We start from the raw sequence: 25,157 nt of genomic DNA, 5'->3' as shown, positions 1-25,157 counted from the left end.
CAGCAACACACACACGTATCAGAGGATAAAAAAGGGAGCGTGCGCTATAAAGAGTGGTAACTACGCTGAGGAGATGTCCTGTTGGCTTCCTCCGGGACACAAATGAGGTTGGATGCAGATCACCTTACAAAGGTTGACTTTTTCTCACCAGAATGAATCGCCAAAAGATAAATTAACTCGTAAATTTACACTTGAAAGTGAGGAGAGGAGCAATGGGTTTGTCCTTTAGAACAATGAACAGCTTTTATAACCAGACAGCTTTAATTTGAAGACTTTTTATCACTTAACAGCTCAAGAATCACTTCTCACATCTCAGCGTTCAGTTGTAAATTATGTGACAATCGAGTAATAATACATTGATTGGGAATAACAACACATCAAATAACCACCTGGCTCAGGTTTTTACGATATTCCTCATGTAAAAATGACTGCGTGGATCTGTTCCTCACCTGTGATCTGGGTCTCGATCTCGCCCTGCATCTGCAAGGAGTCGACGAAGATGCTGCGGTTACCGATGAAGCGGGCGCAGGCGATGCCTCTGTATGGCTGACAGAATCCCTCCTCATCAAAATCCTCCCTGAGAACCACAGAAGAGAACAGAGGTTTTCTTCAAATATGTATCTCTCTGGAGGACTTGTGCAGTTACACGCTGCAGTACACAGAGCCTCCACTAGAGAGCAGCCTATGTTTGACTGAAGCCAAGAGATGAAGTTGTGCAGTTGTGTTAGGGCATCTGTGTTTGCTTGGGTAAGGATTAACACACACACACACACACACACACACACACACACACACACACGCACACAATCAAAGGAATTCATGTTTGTCTGTTTGTCTTTATTTCTGTTTATGGCAGTGAGATTTCATCATGAGCTTTGATGTGAAACAGATACAGTTGAAAATGTTTTCACAAATATACGACTTTTACTTCCCTCAGTGTCTTTCTTACTTCTTATCAAACCCACTTTACATAACCAGCCTCTAATCTTTTTATCTCTCTCTCCCTGCACAAACACTGAACAATGACATAATGCGTCTCGCCCCCTACCCGAACATTAACCGCTACGACTAAATGTCTCATCCCATCTTTCACGTCAAACCCAACCAGATTGTAACTTGAACCTTCAAACCGAGTCTTAACCCTCAAAAAGCCCTTTGAAGTTACCTCACTGACCAAAGTGTCATCATTCTTGAAAAAATCCTCAGGACGGCCTTTTAAAACTCAAATTGGTCCTCACAAAGTAGCTGCACGCACGCACGCACGCACGCACTCACACAAACCACATGCTGACGAGCGGCCTGCTGGCTCGGCGTGAGATCACTTTGTCATGAGCTTTAAGTTGTGCCATATGGAGACCTTAAGACCACGCACAACCACAATATATAGGGTTAGTTAGTGCAGGATGCCCCTGTGCATGATCTCACACGGTCACACACGAACGCACACACACACACACGTGGCAAATTAAAGCTTCCAAAATGGGAATTGAAATAAATCAACCCCCCCCCCCCCCCCACACACACACACACACAGCTTCAACAAAAACTGAACATTATATCCTCTAGAGGGGGAGGATTTATAGCAGGTGTAAGAGCCATAATAAGAGGAGATACATTTAAGGGATTTTACACTTTGAAATTCTGTACATTTAGTTATTGCTCCTGTAAATTATATTGGTCGTTTGTCAAAAGCTTAATATGCAGAATGTATGTAGTACAGTGTTTCATAGAGGCATAATACGTTTTTCCTTTAATTCAGATTCTCTATTACCACTATTCACTTCATTGACTTTAGGGGACGTTTATCAGTCCAAAGGGCAACAGAGGTTTTTGACTGCAAGAGAAAAAAGAAAGTGTCACCTTTAAACATTTTAATCAAATATCTTCTGAAATGTCGTTACTGGTTGTCAGGGATCCGCACCAGACTCTTTGCTACGCTGGCTCAGTCAGGCCATGGGTCGGATTACACAGCAGTTTTGTTTTGTCAGAAGAAAAAAAAAAAAATCCCCAGAAAATGAAATTAAAACATGCGAACATTCACACTGAGCTAAAGTGAAAAAATTACATAAATAAAACGTGGTTGCTGTACTTTGTGGATGCTCGTGCCTGTAAACGCTGCACTTCTTTCTCCAGGAGGGTGGAGCTGACAAGCCATCAGTGTATGTGTGCAGGCGTGCGTGTGTGTGAGTGCGCACATGCAAAGCAATCAGTTGATTCACACAACCTAATAAAACTTGTCTTTCCATATCTAAAAATTGTGTTTTATTTAGCAGCGGAGCCTCAGGTTGTGTATTGAACAGTTCAGTTTTCCAGCCCTCCTCTCTTGGATTACACTGCACTCATTTCATCAAGGTACACCCACTAAATAGTAAGTGTACATGCTGTACACTTACTATTTAGTAGGCTTGGCTTGATTCATTTCATGTTGTGTATCAACATAAAACAAATTTAACCACATCTGCTGCGACAACATGGATTCCACCAATTATGCCACAAACTAAACATGCTGTCAAAAACTTTAAAGGCGCAACAGGGCGATAATGGTGCAAGCAAACTCGCACAAACTCAAGATAATACACACACACACACACACACACACACACACACAGCCTTTGTAAGGTCAAGAGTGTGTAAGCATGCTGTGAAGACAGGGTCATTAGGTTCCCTCTTTCTGAGAAGGGCTAAGTGACTGTGAGGTCAAGGTCAGCAGTCTCACTCTACCCCGTCTACTCAGATCTAAAAGAACTTTTCTGGACTCACACAGAAGTATTAATAGAATCACAGTCCCTGGACTGCTGATTCCACAAAGATACAGGAATTTTCACAGCTTAATAATCCAGGTTTAAGCAGATTTTATCCTTCAAATATGTAAAAAATGTGGATATCAGTAATAATGACGAGTTTGTACTGTGGTTCGCCTGCATACGGCTTCATCGAGCCACTAACAGCTACATCTTCAGATAGTTTTCCTTTGGCAAATCACTTCATCTGCTGAGGTGAAAATCATGTCTGGGAGTGCTGCAGTGAGAGGGGAGTCTCTGTGTTGAATGACTGGACGGGTTTTTCATCGATGGGTTTGTTACAGATCGAATGTAACGAACCAGAAAACAAGAGGACGGCGATAGCTGAATGCAAACGAAAGATACAGAGGGAGGGTTGGAGCACGCCCAGGCAGTTGTGCGTCACAGAAGATGGTGGACACACACACATCCATACTAACATCAAGCCACACACAGACATGTAAATGACAAGGGGCAGCAGACAATCCCCTGCAGTGGAGCAAGCTCCCCGCTGGGTAAATTACAACTCGGGTCCAGTCCAAACAGCCTCAAACGAACCCGCTCTGCTCAAAATCACGAATCGCCCCCTCGCTGCTCTCTATATTTTGATTTCTTTCAAAATTTTCCACTTCAGCTTAGATTGAAAGCCACGTCTGAGAGGAATCCGTGCAGCAGCACAGTCGGAATCTGCATATTAAAGTGTCTGCACCCTGTCTGCTGAAGTGAAGATGACATAAAACACGGTCGAGGAGATGAATGGAAAGCAAAGACATCCACACAAACCTAATTGCTGTGAGACATCTGGTTTCTGAAAAATCTTTCTTTAGTTTTGTCTTTGTGTATCCATTTACTTCTGTGTGTGTTTTTGTGTAAGCTATCCTCGGCAGGGAAAGCCAAGTGCGGTTGCTATTTGTGTAAACAGTGGATGGCTGTTGAAGCCTTTTATTTTACACACCAACGCCACGGGCCCTCTGTGTAATGTTTTTTAATACTTAATTACAAGGAGAGGCTCCTGCCTGCGAGACCCGATCTATAATTCAGATCTAAACAGAAAGGCGAACCTCACCACAAAACCTAAACAAGTTATTGAAGACACTGATTCATTGTCCAATTACATTTTTCCAACCTCATTATTTAGTCAGGGAAGAACTTGCTGAGCAGATATGTTCTTTTCTTTTTCTTCTTCTTCCCCTCACCAGCCTGATTCCCATCCATATGTTCACATGCATCCACACCTGGGTGGTGCCAGTGAGGGTGCAGCTCCACTACTGGACTTTCCCCTGTAGTTCACACAACTGTACAGCATTTTTACTGTTGAAAACTTAAATCTTCCTGATTTGATTGGTTTGACAGAGAAAAGAGAATCAGAAGATGTCTGAATTGCTCCAAGGATTATGAAAGCTACTGGGAAAATAGACAGCACTCGTGCATTTTCTTCCCAAACTGGCAAACACATTCCAGGTTATGCCTGAAACACACAGGGTGCATCCAGGATGCGCAGCTTGAGCGTATTGATGGTAACTGAAGCCATTCATCATCAAAAATTGGACCAAAATGTGTCTTTGACAGGCAAACTTATTTCCTTGAAGGAACAAATCTAAATGGTGGCAAATGTGTTCCTAAAATGACTCTCGTCTGTGTGAAACAGTGACAAACAGACATTTTGTGCAAAGTGTCACTGTAAAAATTAACTGGGAAAAAACATTTTTACTTTACAAAAACAGCACAAACAGTTAAAATTTAACAAATCATTTGGTATTTTTATCTTACGGGAGGTGGCACAATGGTGCAGTGGTCAGCACTGTCGCCTCACAGCAAGAAGGTTCCGGGTTCGAACCCCAGCCTCGGGATCTTTCTGTGTGGAGTCTCCATGTTCTCCCTGTTCCTGTGTGGGTTCTCTCTGGTACTCTGGTTTCCTCCCACAGTCCAAAGACATCAAGAGGGGACGAGGCTGATTGATACTCTAAATTGACCGTAGGTGTGACTGTGAGTGTGAATGGTTGTCTGTCTCTATGTGTTGGTCCTGTGATGGACTGGTGACCTTTCCAGAGTGAACCCCGCCTCTCACCTGAAGGCTGCTGGGATAGGCTCCACCACCCGCGACACTTGAACAGGATAAGCGGAATAAAATGGATGATGACTGGAACTTAGGTCTTTACTCAGAGGTTGAGTGGCCGTCTAGTAACCAAAGGGTCGCTGGTTCGATCCTCACTCCCCCCGTGACCGTGTCGAAGTTGAACAAGATACTGAGCCCCTAATTGCTCCCGATGGCCCTGCGACGGATTGGTGACCCATCCAGGGTGAACCATGCCTCTCGGCCAATGTCAGCTGAGGTAGGCTCTAACCCCCCCCCCCCCCAATATGTCCAGAAATATTGCTAATAGCAATGGCCTGCCAATGACTCAGAACAGTCTTCAGGATCCAGCATCTACAATTTGATCCAGATCACCTCCAAAAGTTGTGATATTACTCATTTTCCCACCAAATTTAATCAAAACCCATCCATTAGTTCTTGTGATATCCTGCTAACAAACAACCACAAGCACGCCAGCGATCGCATTACCTCTTTGGCGGAGGTAGAAAGGAATCTTTGGCAGCCTATGACCGGCTGGTTTCAGCCAAAAACTCACTCAATTATATAAACATAAAATGACAAACACAAGTTCACATGTTGTCCTGTTTGCTTTCTAACACAGTACACACACACACACTACTGGTCACATGGAGCGGTCATAAATAAGATGTCACACACACGTCAAAGGCATGCTTGACCTCAGTGATGAGGATTAAAGGTTTATGACCGCCATCAAACGTGACATCAGCAGGAAAGGGAGAGCTGTGTTGCATGATAAATTGAGTTGACTCCACACTATCATACTAAAATATACATGTATATATATATATATATATATATAAAATCGTCAATTTACAACAATGTCAGTTCAATGTGTATCAGTCAGAGCATCAGGTGCCAGGACCCAGCGGCGAAGAAACGAGAAAGACGAGGCTGAAAAAAGCGAGAAAAAAACAACAACCTCTTGACAAGGCTGATGGTGAGCTTCAACTTTTTGGAAAAGTCAGTGTTTCATTGGTTTATGTCATAAAATTGCCTCCACACTTATTTGATCAGTTTCATGTTCAGACTGAGTGATCCGTCCAAACCCATACGACTCGACTTGAAACATGTATATTTTTAAGACACGCAAAAGTTACAGAGAGCTTAGCAGTGTGGTTCAAAAAGCAATAAAGCATGAACTCCTGACAGTGTTTGGAGTGTCTCAGCTCCTTCAATCATCCAAAATGCTGTTTGTTTTTTTTTAAATTCATTTGATATACTAAATCTTTAAAAACACTCAAAACATATGGGACACTTTTCACGCACCACATAAACAAACTTGTGAAGGGTTTCATTGTCGGGGCTATAATTAGGTTGACATTTTGATTATTGAAGAAATCTTTAAGCCATGAGCATGTAAACTTTGGTATTTCTCATCAAACATCAAGTGGTAGGTTGGGATGTCGGGTTTGTATTGGAGGGGGTGTAAGAAAAAGGTTGGGATTTAAGGGAGAGGAGGCGAGGGGGCGGGTCCCGATGACATTTTAGATTTCAGGCTTTGGTTTCAAGGAGCTGCTGTGGGTGCTGAGTGAGGAGGAGACGAGCTGCCAACAGGATGAGGTCACAGCTGATCGGGGATGCGCTCCTGGACGTGCGCTGCTGTGTTTTCTTTAAACTACCAGGTTCAGTTTCAGAGCCAGACATCATCTCTAATCCCCACAGTTCCTCACTGATGATGCTGGGAAGCTCCTCCACAACAGTTGCTCCATCTGCTTTACAGGCTCCAAACAGTGCTTGAACTTAGTTAAAATACACATTTCTAGGTTAATTATATATTTTTTTATCCTGTGTGTGATATTCATAGAAAATAATAATAATTATTAGCGTAACACTTTGTTAAAAAAGTGGCTTTACAAGGATTGAACAATGATTTAATTTATATAAAACACAAATTTCTTAGGTGATGCCTTAATATCATCTTGTGTGTGATATTTATAATAATAGGAATTATAACATTTTGTTTTAAAAGGTGGCTTTCATGGTACTCAGGGCGATTCGTCTACCATTCGGGTGCAATCACTCTGCACTTTACCCACTTTGCCTTGCAGCAACAATGCGTCATGGGCAGATATTCAAGACCCCACCAAGTTTAATTAAAATCAGTAGTTTTCCCCTTCATCCCCGTGACAGAAGCTGCTCTGAGAGAACAAACCTCACTGTAAAAACATTCCAGGTTTGGTTTGTTCAAGGGATCTGCCCCAAAACTTAATGTCCTCCTTGTCTATGCTGCACTCCTCAACCAACACTTGTGAAAAAAGAGCCAGCAGTTTTTGCATAGTCCTCTTCACACATGCCAAACCAGTCAGAGAACAGAGGACATCCACATTTCTAAAACACAGAGCTGCCCTTCAGTTCTGATATTAAATTTTATATTATTGGTCATTGACTGTTTAGGCTTGTCTGTATTATATTGCCGGACACTTGCAAAAGTTGAGCAGGACACTGCAACGGCATTGGAGGTATGACATCACACACAGCTCATTTCGTTTCAGTAGGACTCTGCTGTGTGGTTTTTCGAGGATGTTTATGAGTGTGTGTTGGGATGCTGTGCTGTAGGAAAGCTGTCCAACAGTAAATGAAAGACACTTGTGGGTCAGGATGGGAACGGGGAGACAGAGAGGATTAGAGGAAGAAAACAATGGACAATCGTCTGGCCACTGTCCTCCAGAGACTGCATTTCCTGCTGAGAAGTAAGTCTGGCACAGAGCAGTGAAGAAGACCATCAGAAGTCTGTTCAGCATTATTCTGCCTGCTAACAATTATGTAAGGTACCACACAATTAGTGCTCTGCTAAAACCTACATCTAAATGTGGGCAAAGACCTATTTTGGTAGTTTTATCGAAGAAAGTAATGAAATATAAACTGATGTGTTGCAATGAGCAACAATGAAGGTTGTGCAGTGATTCATGTGTCGGGTTCTCCATGCTGACCTCCACTCATGGACAGTGTAACTATTATCTTAGGAGAATTGTAGAAAGCAAATGCGGTTGCAGCTTGTAATGATCTCGCACTGACACAGAGCCAAAATGGCCACCAGAGGCTGAGGTTGACTGAGGTCTGTGGCTGCCAGTGGCCCGTGACCGCACTGGGAATGAAGAGCCTGCAAGGGCAACTGAGGCGCTGTGTTAGATACAATAGAGAAAGAAAAGGACCTCCTGGCTCCTCGTGTTACTCCTGCGCGCTGACGGCAACAAAAGAGGCTTCTGTCAAAGAGGAGGATGGAGAGCGGAGCAGCGGAGGACGGAAGCAGGAGGAAATATAAGAGAAGTGAGGGGTGTAAGGCTGCTATTAGGCTGGGCTCAAAATGGAGCTTGTGTATATGTCATGGGAAGTGATTCATAGATGACGTTTGGCGTTGAAGTTGTAAAAATGCCACCGAAGCGACACTTAATGTCAACAGACTCCTCATTAATGAATGTTTGATAAAATACTGAAGGAGACGATGTTACACCTCCATGATGGAAGACTAATGATTGTAGGAACACGGTTGTAACACAGCAGCTTTTGCAGCAAGTAGTTACAGTTGGGACGAATCCACGATGACGTGCTGGGCCGATACCAATACTGATGCTAAAATATTTGTTTTTGTCAATATTGATAAAGTTTTTAAGCTGATCTTTATTTCCCCTTTTGTGCCAAGGAAACAACAACAAAAAGAAACATTACAAAATGTCTTTTAGCCTTTTATCACAGCCCCTGAGGACAAATTCAAGTTTACCTTTTGCTTTGTACAAAACTATTGCAACTGGAATCCACACGGTCAGTTCCAACACATGTCGACAGACAACCATTCACACTCACAGTCACACCTACGGTCAATTTAGAGTATCAATCAGCCTCGTCCCCTCTTGATGTCTTTGGACTGTGGGAGGAAGCTGGAGTACCAGAGAGAACCCACACAGGAACAGGGAGAACATGGAGACTCCACACAGAAAGATCCCGTGCCCGAGCCGGGACTCGAACCAAGAACTTTCTTGCTGAGAGGTGACAGTGCTGACCACTGCACCACCGTGCCGGCCGTAACAAACATCATTACATAAAATGACACTATGATGTCATCACGTGATACACAGCATCATAATCTCTAGCGCCACCGAGTGGACACTCAGCCATATTTACACCTCAGGGCAGGAAAAGTCAGTATTGCCAAAGTTGGTAGCATTTGTCAACCGCCAATGAAAATCCATCCAATAGTTAAAGAAATATTTTATTTTGAGCAAAAGTGTTGCGTCGACCCTCTGGTCGTCAGAAAATGTCTTGCTGATACGCTCTTCTCCTGCCAGAGTTTTAAAAAGCAACTGTTTGTGCAGCCAAAGCTGTAAAACACGTCACTACCTATAAGAGGGAGGAATTTTCCCAGCGAGGACATCGCAGAAACTGATTTGTTAGAATGTTATGACACCACTTAATAGTGGATTTATTCCCAAGCTGAGATAGTACGTAAATATTTATCTAAGTTAACTGAAAGTACCTTGGAAATCAGTCTTATCTAGGATTTGAAGCTGGGGCCCACTGTGGGGCTCTGACATTGTCCACACCAGCCGGGGGCTTTAATAATAGGGTTAACGCATACATGGCGATAGGACATGCAGGAAAGGACTCGACATCAGTCGTGTCACTCCTCACAACACTCTTGACCTGGTGACATCACTTCCCCTGGAGGGGCTGCCTGGAATCAGAGGTCCAGGTGGGGGAGGGAATGTGTCAATCAGTCTGTCAATTAGCAAGAGAGGAGGGCAAAATGTCTCCTAAAACACAACAAAAACCTTCTGCCGCTTAGACAGACACCTACACACACAAACAGCCGGAGCAGTAAAATCAACAGTGGAACCCAAAAGGCGAGTTAGAAGATCTTGTTTGACGAATGAGTGACCCGGTCGGTGTAAAGACCACTGGAAACAACAAACAAGAACGGAAAGAACGAGAGGGAAAGCAGCACCTCTTCAATCACTCCACCTGGATGCTACCTTTACTATCAGCTGTCATCAAATGTCCCGATGCTTTACGGGACTCAGTGCACCATCTGAGAAGACCTGCTCTGATTATGGAGACACGCAGGACGGCCAGCTTGACCGCTCGGTGTCCACCTGATCATTCAGAAATGGTTCAACGGTTCAGTGTCAGCAGCAACAATCAGCCTGTTCACAACAGCATGTTTGAACGGTGCTAACACATCCAATTATGTATGTTTATAAGAAGCGTTTTCACTCCAGGAACAATATTACACACATAATCATTGTTTAACCTTTTTTTTTTATGCTGAAACAATACCTGCCTTCAGTTTTCTTCACGTTGTTTGACTCTCAGCCCAAGTGTGGAAATCGTAATAACAGGAGAGGAAAGAGAGGAAGGAGGGAAGAGAGGAAAGAGAGACAGCCGAGAGCAAAACTCCTCCTGTGATTGAGACGACATGTGGCCCCCTGCACACATTAATGCCCACACACACACACACACACACACACACACACACACTTGTTCCTGCATGATTTACAACATCTTTATTGCCAAGATCAGAGATCCCAATCGGAGCACACAAATGCAGACACTTAAAAAAGACAGGAGGACACATGTTTTGGCTGACTGGCTACCGACGGCGCTTCAGTAACAAGAACACACACGTCGGAATACGAGCACAGTTTCCTGAGGAAAATGGAATCATTCTTGATGAGAGTGATTATGAGTTACACACAGCATTCATCACAGGGAAGGATAACACTGTCACACTGTTGAGTCCATAAATAATTCCTCTTTACACACGGGGGGGGGGGGGGATTGTCTGTATGACACAGAAACCAAACAAAAAGGGCTTACAGGCTGGTGAAGGACAAATGAAGGATTAATTTAACAAAGCTGTTCGCTGACAAACAGACACACTGTTATGTCTTTCTTTCAATCAAGTCATTTCTGTTTCCAGAGACTTACTGACGGCTACCACACTTGTTTAACCGTTCCCGCTTGAAACCTCTTCCTCTGCTCTAGATCTGCAGCTCACTCACTCCATCCTCTCTGGTCTCAACCCTTTCAAATCTGTCCAAACCTCAACTGACCGAAAGGATTCAACACACCCAACTTAGCAAATCATCTCACTGACAGACTGCTGACCTGTTCAAAGACTTCAAAGAGGCGACGGGTCAGGGAATGTGATGGATAACATAATTACAGCATGCCCTTAAATACGAGTCAAATGATTTATTTTGTGACAAGTGAGCCTTTTTTCTTCACCATAAGCAGGCAATTATGATAACAGTTTGACTGAATTTGCTCGCTCTGGTAACAACAACTAGCAAGCTGCAAAAAAAACTGAGGTGTAAATGCGTCGTTTGCTCGGACACAATCAAAGCGTTTGGTGGCTGATCTTCCCATGACGGATAATTTAGAGGCTCTGGTGAAACTGTAAAGACGTATCACACAAACATCTTGTTCCTTTCACCTCTACGAGAATTAGCCAATGCTTTGGGTTGACGACAGCAACTATTTTTTGGATCAATCTCACCTTTTTCATAGCTTCGAATAGCTTAGCATAAGAGTGTGGAGCCAAAGCAGAGGTGCAAATCATCAAAAAGCTGCGCAAAGATTCCAGGCAACAAACACCAGGGGACTTTAAGGACCACCGCTGTGGTGTCTCCATCTTTTCAGAGGACATTACATTGATTGATGTTCAAGCTCTTTAACTCTCCTTGTCTAACCTAAACTCTCTTCACCATAAAAGGTCAAGATTTAGTTTATTGTTATTCCCACTTCTTGTCTCAAAATGGAGGCAAGGAAAGACAATGTGACTGTAAACAGATTTATGTTCCACATGCTCCACACACACACACACACACACACACACACACACACACACACACACACACACACACACGCCTCCCCTTCACCATCACTTGACGTGCCCTCACGGCCTTTAGTGCTGATGGACTTGCTTGCTCACCAGTGAAGCCCACCCACATTTTGGCCTTTTGGGACCAATTCATGATAAACTCTTCCCTTTTTAACAAGTTTTTCCCGCACATCCTACATCCAGAGCATGAAACATGAGTGAAGTTTGCCACTATCTATGATGTATTTCACAACATAAGTATCTTCTGACCATTTTGCTCAATTGAATTTTCATCTTCATTTATACAAAGCTGAATTTTACAAATAATATTCCTTACAAGTATCGTCAATTACCACACCAGTTTTTTTTATTATTATTATTTATCTGCTCCTGTCTTCCCGGAGCAGCTACGAAGAAGAAGTAGGTACTAAATTCATTCACTCTCTGTTATACAACCACCCAAAATGTCCTTTCGTCATGTGCGTGCAATTGAACAGGTGCCAGGAGAATTTAATCCAAAAACTGATAAAAGGAAATCAGCCACATAACAGGCCATCCTTTATCAACACTCTTGACATCGGGCTGCAATGATCAAGTTAAGCTCTACAAATTAATAAATATCCCCCTGCCTGAGCCCTGCTGGGTACATGTCCAAACTACAAACAAAAGGCTCTATTTATACCCTGAAATACTCAAGGTTCACTGTGTGGCTCTCATACGCTCCACCATGGGCAAAGAAAGAACGCTCTCTGTGCATACGTGTCTGCATGTGTTTTTTTTTGTCCAGGAGTGTGTGTGTTCATGAGAGGTTTAGGGCAGAGTTCAGGGAAACCCCACATTCACCATCTCCAGGCCTCGTAACCCTTAGGGAGAAACCATGATTCACAAAAATCACAGAAACACGTACACACACGCATGCAAACACACTCTGTTGAACCACAGACTTTACTAGACCTGACCTTGACCAGACCTGCCAACAGGATCACCAACAGACCGACACAGGGGATTCTGGGAAACAGGAAACAGGAAGCGGGGCCTGTCTAAGTGAAAGCCCTGGTCATAATGAGTTTTGTATGAAACTCTTGCTGTGTGGCAAAGTATGAAAAGAAAGTAAATGTGTTTGTGCATCTGTGTGTGTGTGTGTGTGTGTGTGTGTGTGTGTATACCCTTATACCTGATGGTGTTAATTGATATAATAGCTGATTATTGCTCAAGCAGGCAACACATATGAGACATGCCATGATGTGTGTGTGTGTGATGCCCCTGACCTGGGCAATATTTAGCAGAGAGGCATGTAGTTTTGAGGGGGTGGGGGGCTCACATGGGATCTCTAGTTTCAAATAGTGCTGATGTCCAGGGACCAGGCCAGGTCAAAGGGCCCGTCCCCTATGAGCCATATTAGGGCCCCGATCCCCAATCAATCAGCACTGCGCTAAAAAGAAACCCCAACAAGATGGCAATTAAGCTCAGTCAGGGCTTAACTAAACATGTGTGAGAGACAGAGTTTGGAGTAACTGCATATGCGTGTGTGTGTGTGTGTGTGTGTGTGTGTGTGTGTGTGTGAGTGTGGACACAAGTCTAGTGAAACAGAAAAAAATGGCAGAGGCTGTTTGAAATCATTCATTCCTCACATATATAGGCCACTGTATAGTGAGATGGCCATTCTGAAGACCAGTTATGAATGCATAGTGAGAATTACTATGTTCAATATAGCTGACTCAAAGAGTCCCACAATAGCAGGAAGAAGTGCCGAGGGTTATGAACCAGGTACAACACACCATCCTGCATCGCACTGGCTTAGAGAAAACTGAAAGAAAGATATTAGGAGGCATTGTGCTGTGGTATGAAAATCATATAAATATATTCATCGATAACATTCAGCTCATGCTGCACAGAAAAACCTACACATTTGATGGAAGTTCTGAATGGGTAAAAAAGCAAAAAACCTTCTACCACACACAGAAGCCGTAAATCACACCAACTACTCTTAACAGTCATTAATGCTCTTTGCTCATTTCAAGTATGGCTGCATTTCAAAATATTATATGAAGGGGACTGATCGCTGCTGCTCCTCTGAGTTAGCACATCCTAACACACTTTGGAAACACTGTTTTTAGTTTGTAGTACAGTCCTGGAGCACAACAGTGAGAAGAACTCAGTCCACTCCACACATAGTTGAATAAATGCAAACGCAGGCAGATTCGCTTTCTTTTTCCTGTTTTTACAAACAGATTCAATCATTTCTCCATGTCTGGCAGTTTAGCAGGACTAGGAAGCAGTAATGGGGGGTAATGCAGCTACTGCTCTTGGCTACACCAAGCTGAACTCTTCACTGGTGGAGGGTCTGTTGTTGGCAGGTCACAATATTATCTCAATGAGTTCCAGTGTGAGTTTTAATGGGATCCCAAACTGAAACAAGTCTAGCAGAACCCCTGCGTTAGTCTGATGCAGAGTACTGAAGTGGATCAGTATGTGGGAGAGGAGAAGAGCATCCAAAAGCTGAGTGGGCCTGTCATCCCCTCCGCCAGAATGGGGGCGATGCTTGCGGCCTAGAGCAAGTCATCATCAATCCTAGACGGTATCTGAGGGCCACAGCAGTGTTGACACTGGCACTGAGGTGAGGAGAAGTGAAACCAAAAGCATGAGATTCTTAATGCAGCTCACAGGAAAGCTCACAGTCTGAGCTGAGAGCCTATTGTGACCAAGAAAAGCAGCAGAGGGCAGGGCAGGATGGGGGGGCTGTTGTGGATCTGGGTATAAAATGGGTTGTGCCTGTGTGCAAATGAACAAAGCGCTCTATCGCGATAGAAATTGACCTTATTATGATTCCACTTTGTGCCACACAAGTTGCACGGCACATTAACGCCGGTGTCAGCTGGTGGATGAGTCACTTGGTCGGTTTGCCTCCTGGTCTTGAGGTTAAACTAATCCAAGTAATTGCAAGACGTCCTAAATAATTTTGTCAAGTTAAAAAGCTTAATTGCAGTTTTGTTTGGACACGTTAGTTTGTTAGTGTGGAAGTATTTTGAGAGCATTGCTGATCTTTGTCGGATTAAAACCGGCAACTCTATTTTATCTCTGCACAATCTAGGAACACACCTAGAAGGCAGCGCAGTTGACTGATTGTGTAATTACCTGCCACCATCATCATAAATCACACGCTAATTACATTAGAAGCACAAATGTTAACCAACAGCTGTAGAGGAAGAAGGGAAAAGCATTTCTAATTTATCAAACAATATCTTGTAATTACACATCGTCTTTTGCAACCTAAAACACGCGAGCAAGCCTGCGCAAGCATCAAGGCAAACCAAGTGGGACACCTTCAAACGCGACTTGTTTTTGTTGGAAACGGCGTCTTTACGCGACTTTGTCAATCAGCTGGAGGACCGATGTGGCAGTGACAGTCTGTGCCAGAGCAGTCCTTGCTTTTAACCCTTTGATGCTTGGGCTGTATTTTGGGTTTGTTGGCGGGCTGATGGCGGTCCGGGCCTCACAGTCCTCATCACGTCAGCACCAAGGTCAGTTTCGACCACTGACGACAGCCGGCTAATTACGGAGCGGTTTGCCAAGTGTCGGTACACTTCAACTACCTAAGTAAACTTTCAGTCCAAGTATACTTTATTAAACATGTATACCAATTTAAATGTACTGGCATTTTTTTATTGAGAGGGGGATACAATATTCGGAACTCCTCCCAGTTTAAGACCACAGCAGCACCATGAGCATCCAGAATGAATCTACACTGCCCTAAAACAGATTAAATAAAATTTGAAATTATTATCCTCACGATGGGATATTAAAAACACCCAAACATGTACCCAAGTTTGTTTGATCAGTGTATCTGGGTTTTCAGTTTTGTGTGGATTTATTTATTTATTTTTAACAACAAACCCTTAAGTATACTGCAAGTAAACATTTATGAACCATAAAATCTACTCAGGCTGTAACAGGATGACACTGTCAAACAGAACTGGCTGTAGTCTTCATTTGTTGTGGAATAACACCAAAAAAACCCATATCAATCCAATTAAATCTTTTTTTTTTAATTTGACAGACAGCCATGATTTACAGCATCGAATTCACACACATTAATGTAACCATTAATAGAATCTGCACCTCCAGGTTCTCACTGTATTGACTGACGCAGTAAAACCGGCTTGTTAAATATTCAGCCGAGGCCTTTCGATGTTCAAAAGTGAGTTATGAGGTGAGGATGAACAGAGCACATCTTCCACCAAATACCGTCAACCTTGTCTTCCCTTTAAACGCAAAAATATGGCGGCGCGAATGACAGCAAGATTGACGATAGGCAAGGTGCAAAAAAGGTTAGTGCAAAGGCGAAAAAAAAAAAAGCCGGTGAGAAAAGGGCGGGGAGAATCTGTTCTTTGTTACAACTGTTTCCTTTATTCTAAAGCATAGAGTGGACATCAGAGAGGCACCGCGGAGGGGAAAGAAAGAGGAAAAAAAGAAGCTATTTTTGTCATTTCTTTTTTTTTCCTTTTTTTTTTTTTGCCAGAGCTGAGAGAAAAGTGGCAGAGAAAGTTTTGAGAAATTTAAACAGCTTTGACAGGCGGGGTGTAGTGGTATTAATCTTTTCAAACAGGGAGAAAACCCCATTATAAACACAGACAGAGACTCTGGGATCAGTGGCTGCGTTGCATAAAGTCTGTTTTTCACTACTGTCAGAGTGAAAACTTCTTCTTCCAGTAATACAAAAACATTAGAAAAATATAAAAGCTGCTTGTGATATAAATTTGTAAATCAAAAAAAGCCTTTTGCAACAGAGACGTACTCACCCAAACGCTCCGTGTGTGCTACTATAATGTGATGACAAATAGTGATTAAAGAGGAAATTACTTGTTTTTTTTAACAATGAATCCCTTATGGAGTAGTATATTATACTAATGTTCTTGTGCGCTGAACATTTATAGTATCCATCTCGCCATGTCTGATGCAAACATCCCACGGAATCATTTTCGTACTTAAAAAAAATACTTAAGCTTAAGGGGAGATTAAAAAGTAGATATAATTGCATCTGACGTGGGCAGGTTCAGGCCTGCTCGGGCAGGGTTTGGGCAGCCTGAACGCCGGCTTGAGTTATTAACTGCCTCTGATCTGAGCTTACAGCTAAACCTTCCGTCGGCTAAACACAGCTAATCACACCTGAATGCCGTCGACCCCTCCGATCCCCAGAATCAAAGACCAACATGCAACTCTGAGTGTTAATTGTACCATCCCCCTCCTCCCCCTCGTCCTCCTCCTTCTCCGCAAACACTGTTTTTCTTTCACTCCCTTCACCCTCCTGCCATTTCCATCATACTATTTTTTTTTGCAAATGAATGAAGTGTGGCAGAAAGAGAGAGAGAGAGAGAGAGCGAGAGAGAAAGAGAGGGGTAGAAAGTTGGGGGTCTAAATTTGGCAGGCGAGACTTTTTCCCCTCACCCTGTGTTTGTTCAGGCTCAGTAAAAACACCACCAAGGAGCTGAGAGAGAGAGAGAGAGACAGAGACAGAGACAGAGACAGAGAGAGAGGAGGAATTAGAGGAGTAAAGACGAGGACCACGACTGTAGAGGCGATTAACTCGTCTCTTCGTTAATGAAAACTGTTGACACATTAATGAACGCTGGAATGACAGGAGTAAGACTCCAAAATTGGACTTAAATCTGGCTGAAGGGGAAAAAAAAGAAAACTTGAGACATGATTTAACAGGATAGTTACGACATTCTTGGCTTTCTTGATGAGAATTAGATGAGAACATCATTACCATCGTAATATCTATTTCATGGCAGGGCACAGTGGCTCCTGAAAGTCTTATGGTCACTATGAGATAGCCAAACAACTTGAGGAGAGTTCAAGTCCTGACCAAGAAATGGCACACCACATAATTGCACGCAAAACCACAGCATCACTATTTACGCTTCAGTTTTTGCATGGAATAAATCAACACAACATCATACATCAATTAGCCAGCTTTTGAGTTTGCATTGGAACAAGCCAGCCCCCCCACCCCCACCCTCACCCCCCTGCTGTTTCCAGGCTTTATGCTAAGCTAAGCTAACTGTCTGCTGGTTACGGTTTCATATTTAAACAGACAGATAATGGAGTGTTATTAATCCTCTCATCTAATTCTTGGAAATAAGGGTCAACAAATGTTCTCATACAGACTTGACTAGACAGGAAGCCATCGCCCACCATATTTTGACCTGGTCAAACAAACACTAACAAAAGGAAAGTTACTACGAAAAGTCTAGCAGGCCTAATATGGTCAGACAACTTATCTATCAGACTGCTGTGGTCAAAAACTGAGTCTTAGCAGTGTAAAATAACCCCCCAAGAAACATGCCCCCTTCAGAAACATACTTTTAATTCTTGGCATAAATAAACCTCAAGTACTTTATAGACACTGCAAGAAAATCAGCTCAAGTATACCTCATAATACTTAATATATAAAACAGAATTTTATGCAAAACAACCTGTTGGGATTTGGCTTTCTTCTAATAATTACAATCTGTCAACAGTGAACATTTCTCTTCCCTTGAAAATGAGACTATATTGTCTTCCTACTCAGCTCAATTTTGAAACACTGTGACTTGCTCACCAACATTAAATGTAACACCGAATGGCAAAAATAAGTAAGCTCCTTTTTGATGGTGCTTTTCTACCTACATAGCACAATATTGCCTCATTCATGCACACGCACACACAGGCACACACACAGACTTGCTTTGCAAGGTGCCATCCGATTCATCAGGTTGATTTGGCTACTGTGGTGTCCTCCTGTGCACCACGTCACACCATGACGCTATGTAATAGCTGAAGGAATTATGACAGCGTGAAAGTAGGAAGCGACAGGAAGTCGATAAAAGGTAAGAGAAGTCTATCTGAGCGGGGTGGTAAGGACCAAAGACAGAATAGTGGGCCGACACTCGTCGGCAACAAGTTTATCGTAATGTGACGTGTTTGCGACTTTCTCCGCCTGCTGATGACACCTGACGTGTTCGTCGAAATCCTCCTCCCGTCACCTCCACGCTGTACTTCCACTCGGCTCCGTGTGTACTTTGAAGCTCAAGCAGCTACGTTGGACAGACTGGCAGGATTGTAGTTCAGACCTCTGGCCTGTCAGCTTAACGTTTGCCTGTGGCTACTCTCAAAACCCAACCCTGGGGATATATTCGAACACACACATACTGTAATGTCCCGCACACCACAGAGTGTATACTTAAGCCCAATGCGGAGGGGATGGAAATGAGTGCACAGACCGAAGCAAAGACAACACACAGGATATGAAGTTCACGTTATGTTCAAGTTCAACAAGGTGGGTGGCAAGGAACCCCCCCCCCATCCCAAAAATTTGTAAGTAATATCTGTGGGTAACTTATCCCAAGAAAACGGAAGCCACTGTCTCTGTAACACTCTTGGCTGAGGAAGTTGGAAGCGAGAGGGGGAACATGCAAAACTACTGGAATGTAGAGAATATATTTCACTTTAACTGACAAGCGTCTACACCAGATGTCTTCCTGCAAAAGTTGACTCAAGGACCAGATTTCTGATGTCCAAACAGCTGTGGTATGAAGTAAGTGAACAAAGGTCATCAGGTGTCATCATTAGGTGACCCTGTCTTCTTGAGGCCTGCCACGCTACTTTGCAGCTAATAAGTTGCCCGTGACACTAATGATGAGCAGCGGTGACAATCGGCCCGGCCAATTATATTAACTCTGTAATGAGGCTGTAGTTGTCATGCTGGTCTAACCTTCCCCGGGACAGAAACAACAACATAAATAGAACCTTCTTTATTACAACTTGTTATGTATGCTGGAACGTATTTCATCCTAAACCAAATGCATATAAGGAGCTTCTGTAGGATTAAATCAGCCCAGACGTATTTGATTTGTGTAGAAATTCTGAATATTGGGGATAAAATTCAAACATCTTGTCCACTTATCATTTAATCATCGATTTTCTACATTCAAGTAACTACAATTTGCTGTTTTTGTCATCACATTTTATGCGTTCCTTTTGATTTTTATTGATAACTGAGAAAATTGCATCGTGAGCCATGTCTTTGAGTGGATAACACGATGTAAGTAAGGCAAATCGTAATCATGTAAACTACGGAATGGTAGAAACACACGCTGTTGCTCAAATGTGTGTGTGTGTGTGTGTGTGTGTGTGTGTGTGTGTGTGTGTGTGAGTGAGTGTGTGTGAGTGGATTTAGTAAGTGTGTAATGTCTACTTTGTGCCAGCAGTTTTGATTCTCTGAAGAGAAACATGGCAGAGAGTTCCACTGTAATGTTCCTCTGGACAATCAACCATCTTGACTCTTTTGATCCTGCGACACTCAAGCAAACAGAGAAAGTCAAGAGTTTCATCCAATAACACAGGAGCCATGTCCAAACAAAGCAAAACGACGGCAGTGGCAAAACAATTAATGATTTGAGCCGCAGTCTCACCACGGCGAAGAACTAGGGCTCGACTGACGCTACCTCAGCGCTGATATATGACATCAGTTTACGTCATTGCGACAATGAATAACATGGAAAAACACCGACTCATGTATGTTTGACTTGATTGAACACATTTAAACAAATTTAACATTCACTAACTTAGCCAATTGCACGGCGTATCAGTGCAACAACATGCATTATTTGGGCAGTGAAAGTAGGAAAATGGCCATGCTTGTCATCATATGACTCCTTTTTTAATCTTTAGCACAGAGGATTTTGTTGTTACTTTCATTACAGAGCCTTGGTTACTACATCTATAGCACAGTAGCCTCCATTGTTGGACTTGTGATGTTTAACCACTCAGATTGTGCAGTCGGAGTAACACTGTCGAGACCACAGAGTCGTGCTTCCAGGACAAAGCGGCGCATTTATAAATCAAAGCTCAAAACCTGACCTGATAACTCGAACCCAACCAGGACCTTGAAGTCTTCAACCTCCCTTAATTTGATATGCATGTTGGTGTTTAAGAGTTCAGAACTTTAGCTGTGCATGGACACAGCTGTCAGCTAATCCAGTGACTACATACAGTAATGTTATATAACTAAACCCACACACGGGTCGTTTCGGGCTCATTCCAGGCAGTCAATATCAATCGAGACCTCAGTTGTTGAGCCAAACTCACTCACAGTAAACACGGGACATTCCTTCTTAATTAAAACATCATTATTGTCCACATGACCTCAGATAACCTGTCATTAATGCCCCCAAATTAAAGTGATACATTTGTTAACAGTTTGTGTCCCGTTCAATGTCTCATACACCACATCTGCTTTAAGATCAGTATAAGCGGCTATTCAACAGTTCACATTCCAACTGTGGTCCACATTAAAAGTTTAGATACACAGTCAATATTCAATGTGAACCATGTGAGCTGAAACATCGGTGCAGAAGATCAAACCAGCGGGGATTTATAGACTTACAATAAATATTCATTTGGCCACACTGAATCCTGCACCGTTAAAATGGAAAATTACAGACTTGGAACCATGTGAGCAATTACTCAATGATTATGTTGTATTGTACTTTCAGGGGGCGATCCATGCTGGAGGACAATAACCTACAACATGTGGTACAAGAAACAAAAGGGAATGAAAGTGCCAGATCACAAACAATATAAAAAACAGATTGTGGGAACAACATTAAATGCATCTAATATAGAATGCATTTCTTGACAATTTTTAAAATAAACTACTAGATGATGACATTCCCCAGATTATGGAATTTGTCTTTACAATGGACCAAAGAATTGGACTGATAACGATTAATACCAGACATTGCAAGTGATTATATTTCTTTCTTTGTGGTATTCAGGGCCACATGTCACAACATGTTCAATAAATAAGCTTTAATTTGCCACACGAGATCCTTAAGTTTTAATTTTGATGCATATGAGAAAACAGCAGGACTTGACATAATAGAAAACAACAAGAGCAGACAGGAAGAACACGTTAACAAAAATAGACAAGAGGACAAGATACTTACGTTGGCCGTCCTGGCAGAGGGGTAGGGAGTGGATCTGGAAAAGAGGACGAGGGGATTTTTTACCACAGAATAAATATTATCATACCCAGATTTTTCTCTGCACTAGCTGCCAGCTACAAGCAAGAATCAGTTGAGAGGAGTGTTGCTAAGTGGAGCCAGATCCCTCGTAGGAAAAGATGAATACGAAAAAAAAGTCACTGTTTATCGTACCAATACGGTAAAACGAATCATAAAGCCCATTCATTGTGACATCTGCATGCCAAGTCTTCAGAGGCTCAGCTGGAAGGTTTCGATTGCTCTCATGTCACAATTCAAATGCTTCTTACCAAATTTGACAAACAGTACGCCTGTGGTGGACACCGTGCCATGGCTGTTGGTGGCCACACACTGGAAGTAGCCTGTGTCTGTGGTGTCCAGGTTGCGGATGCGGAGACGTGATCCGTATACTGTGGTCCTGTATGAGACCCGTCGGGGCTCCTGCACCACAGGGGCGTCGTTCTTTAGCCAGCGAACAGTGGGCGGCGGGTTACCGGACACACGGCATAAGAGCTCGGCTGTGTGACCCAGAGAGGTGGTGATGTTGTTCATAGGAGCTTCCAGACGGATGAAGAAGGCTCCTAGGAAATGAAGATTAATCAAATTAATACAGCAGAGATAAATTAAGAGGATAGAGAGACAGAGTGGATGGATATATCATTGCCGGATAGGGAAAAGGTGATAAAAAACTGATAAAAAGGAGGCAGTTGGAAAGACAAACCGAGATGGAAGACATTAGATTTCACGTGGACATGGTGTAAGACATAAATCAAACAAATCACACTTGTAAAATTGTAATGCCAGACCGTTTCCTGAAAAATACTGCCATCTGAGAAAGTACTCTTAAAACTAGGAGAGCACTAGGGGGGCGAAGACCTCTGCCAGTAGTGCAGTGTTAATGTTTCCTCAGATGTTCCAAACGTAAAAAAAAAAAAGCCCTTTCGTCCAATGTTAGTCTTGATTCTTTTCTCTGACCCGTATGTCACATCCGAACCAAAATGAATAGTCAGTTCCATTGTTAACCCCCACCCCCCATATTTTTCACAAAGAGAGTTGAAAATAAAACCTCAGTGTGGTTTCTACTGTGCTGACAGCTAATTCTACTTTTGATCATGTCTGTCTGATGCCAGAAGGCTTCTGTGCAGCATCTGCAGAAGCTTCTGAGGCAGCAGTCGTCACCTGTTTGGTGGGTGAAGAAGGCTTTGAAGAATGAAAGAGCCAAACAGCCTCCAGATGCAAAAAGATTATCACGTCCACAGTTATGTCCCAGTGTGACAGTGATGAGTTCAGAAGGTGCTGGAAAAGAGAGTAAAACATTTTTTGCATCGTATCTCGAGGGCCACATTTTTCCTGATGGTGGTCAGAAGAAAACAATCTGGAGGGCCACCTAAGAGTTTAATGCGCAGGAAAAACATTGATGTTTGTGTCATGAAAAAAACCTCTGGAAAGTTCCCTCAACCCCAAAACCAAGCTTAAGTATGCAGAAATGCTGCTGGTTACACAAACCGGCCAACACAAACAAAGGAGGAAAAGTACATACAGGGAATCTCATATACTAGTCAAACAAACTTCAGTGTGTGTGAATAGAGAGGTTGATGCAAGTATGCAAGTACGCCCACACTCAGACTTTTACTGTGGCATGCAAATACATTACTTAGGGCATTGAAGTACTGGGCTTTTAATATGCGTGATCACTACTCCATGTTATTTAAGATTTTCATTGCTTCTTGATTTGGGATTTTGAGACATCTGTTTGACAACGTTAGAGAGTTGTTGGGAGATTAACGCATAACTCTCCAAAATTTCTCACAGGAGCTGGTTTCCTTTTTTTTTTTTTTTTTTTTTTAAACAGCAAAGGTTTCCCCTACAAGGAGATTGCCGTCTTGTACAAATGTGCTGTCTGTCCAGCTTGTTTGTTATGTGTGTCTGCTCTCTGTGGTTCATCACTGTAAAGACAGTTTCGGGATTACGTAATACACAAGGAGACCTGCAGCAGGGTTTTATTGACTACAATGTTCCCTAAAGATTCTGATCTTGCAGTTGGGTTTCTGGAAAGCATTGATGCGATTTACAAGTGAGTCATTTTATTTGCAGTAATTTAAAAAAAATTGCCAGTCAGCAAGATAAAATGTCCAATATTGAAAAAAACGCCACGATTAAGTGTAATTATTCTGTTGAGAAGAAATTTCTGTCAATTAAAACAAATTAGTCTTTAGTTTTCCGTGGAGAGGTAAACGCTCAGGAACATTCCTGTAATAACTGGTTGCTGTGAACATGAAATTTCTTCCCTGAATTATGTCTGTCAGGTCAGTGTCTTTGGCACAGGACACAGGGAGCTGCATAAATGCAAGAACATCTAGGTGCTGCATGACTACTAGGCCAAGCCTGTGGGTTTTGGTTTTAGTTGAGTGATCAGAAATCACCGCTGAGCCATAACTGATCAGATGGCGGTGTAGTGGGATGCCGGGTTTTCACCAGTTTGACCGATGCAATGTCGCAGGCCATGAGTCAAAACCGAGCCCAACTCACTGGAGTTCAAGGAGAGCTCACATCCTTCCTTCCTTTAGCATCTGCATCCAATGAAAGTCATCAGCGCCTTCAGATGTTATCAGCCCATTAAATGGCTCTTGTCCATTCTAATCTGGAGCGTATCTCTGAGGTAGTGTGTCCTACATTACCTACTGTAGTTCAAGCCACCGACGCCCTCAAGCAACCATAGAATTTAGGACCAGAGAAAAGGAGAGTAAAACAGATGATGTTAATAATCTGCAAAATCCAAATGTTTGGAGACTCAATTGTTACATTTCGAAAAGTGCAGGGGGATATGGCCTCCTGCTAGGTGGAGCGGAAATATGATGATGACAGCGATAAGAACTGAACAGACTGATGGCCTTTTTAATGGAATGAATCGTCCTCCAGGAATCCTTTGGCTGTGACACAAGATCCTAAATCGATAAATTGCTTCATGCACTATGAACTCAATGGTATTATTTCTCCTTTACTCATAAACACAACTGTTGCATCAAACAACAATAAAAACTCTCACATTAACCGTGCTGACCCATCTGAATCCCAACACATTGTCATGAGGTGTGCAAAATCACTGCTCGACTTGTTTGTGAAATAAGTGGGCACATTTGTCTTGGCAGTCAGCCGTGTGTGTGTGCGCGTGTGTGAGTATGTGTGTGTGCGCGTGCGTGCTCTCTCCTTAACACAGCAATGTTGTACTAACAAGTGTGTGAAAATATGAGGAGGCCATCATCACCAGCACCGCTCTTGCCACTTTTTATCTGTCCTCCTTACACTGCCCTTATTTTCAACTCCAGAAAACCTCCATCAAGTGAATGTTGAAATAAAAATAAAAATATATCAAGCCCTCCCCTTCCTCATCCCTCACCTGTCTGTCCTTGCCCATTCCT

General features: G+C 42.8%; 1 protein-coding gene across 2 annotated transcripts in view; it reads right to left on the bottom strand.

Annotated features, from left to right (window-relative positions):
• ror1 (receptor tyrosine kinase-like orphan receptor 1) overlaps positions 1–25,157 on the bottom strand; it is a 129,789-nt gene that overhangs the window by 11,403 nt on the left and 93,229 nt on the right. For both annotated transcript variants that reach the window (XM_086224648.1, XM_086224649.1), the window contains 3 exons: positions 22,029–22,319; positions 21,703–21,736; positions 450–577 (listed from right to left, as the gene is read on the bottom strand). In XM_086224648.1, the coding sequence (XP_086080774.1) occupies positions 450–577; positions 21,703–21,736; positions 22,029–22,319 (453 nt within the window). The remainder of the gene's footprint in view (positions 1–449; positions 578–21,702; positions 21,737–22,028; positions 22,320–25,157) is intronic.

The sequence above is a fragment of the Aulostomus chinensis genome, chromosome 14 (genome assembly GCF_037954235.1).
Source record: "Aulostomus chinensis isolate RoL2024-O1b breed Wild chromosome 14, RoL_Achi_v1.0, whole genome shotgun sequence".
NCBI lineage: Eukaryota > Metazoa > Chordata > Actinopteri > Syngnathiformes > Aulostomidae > Aulostomus > Aulostomus chinensis.
The sequence above is the reverse complement of the archived record's forward strand: the minus strand, read 5'-3'. Positions and strand labels throughout refer to the sequence as shown.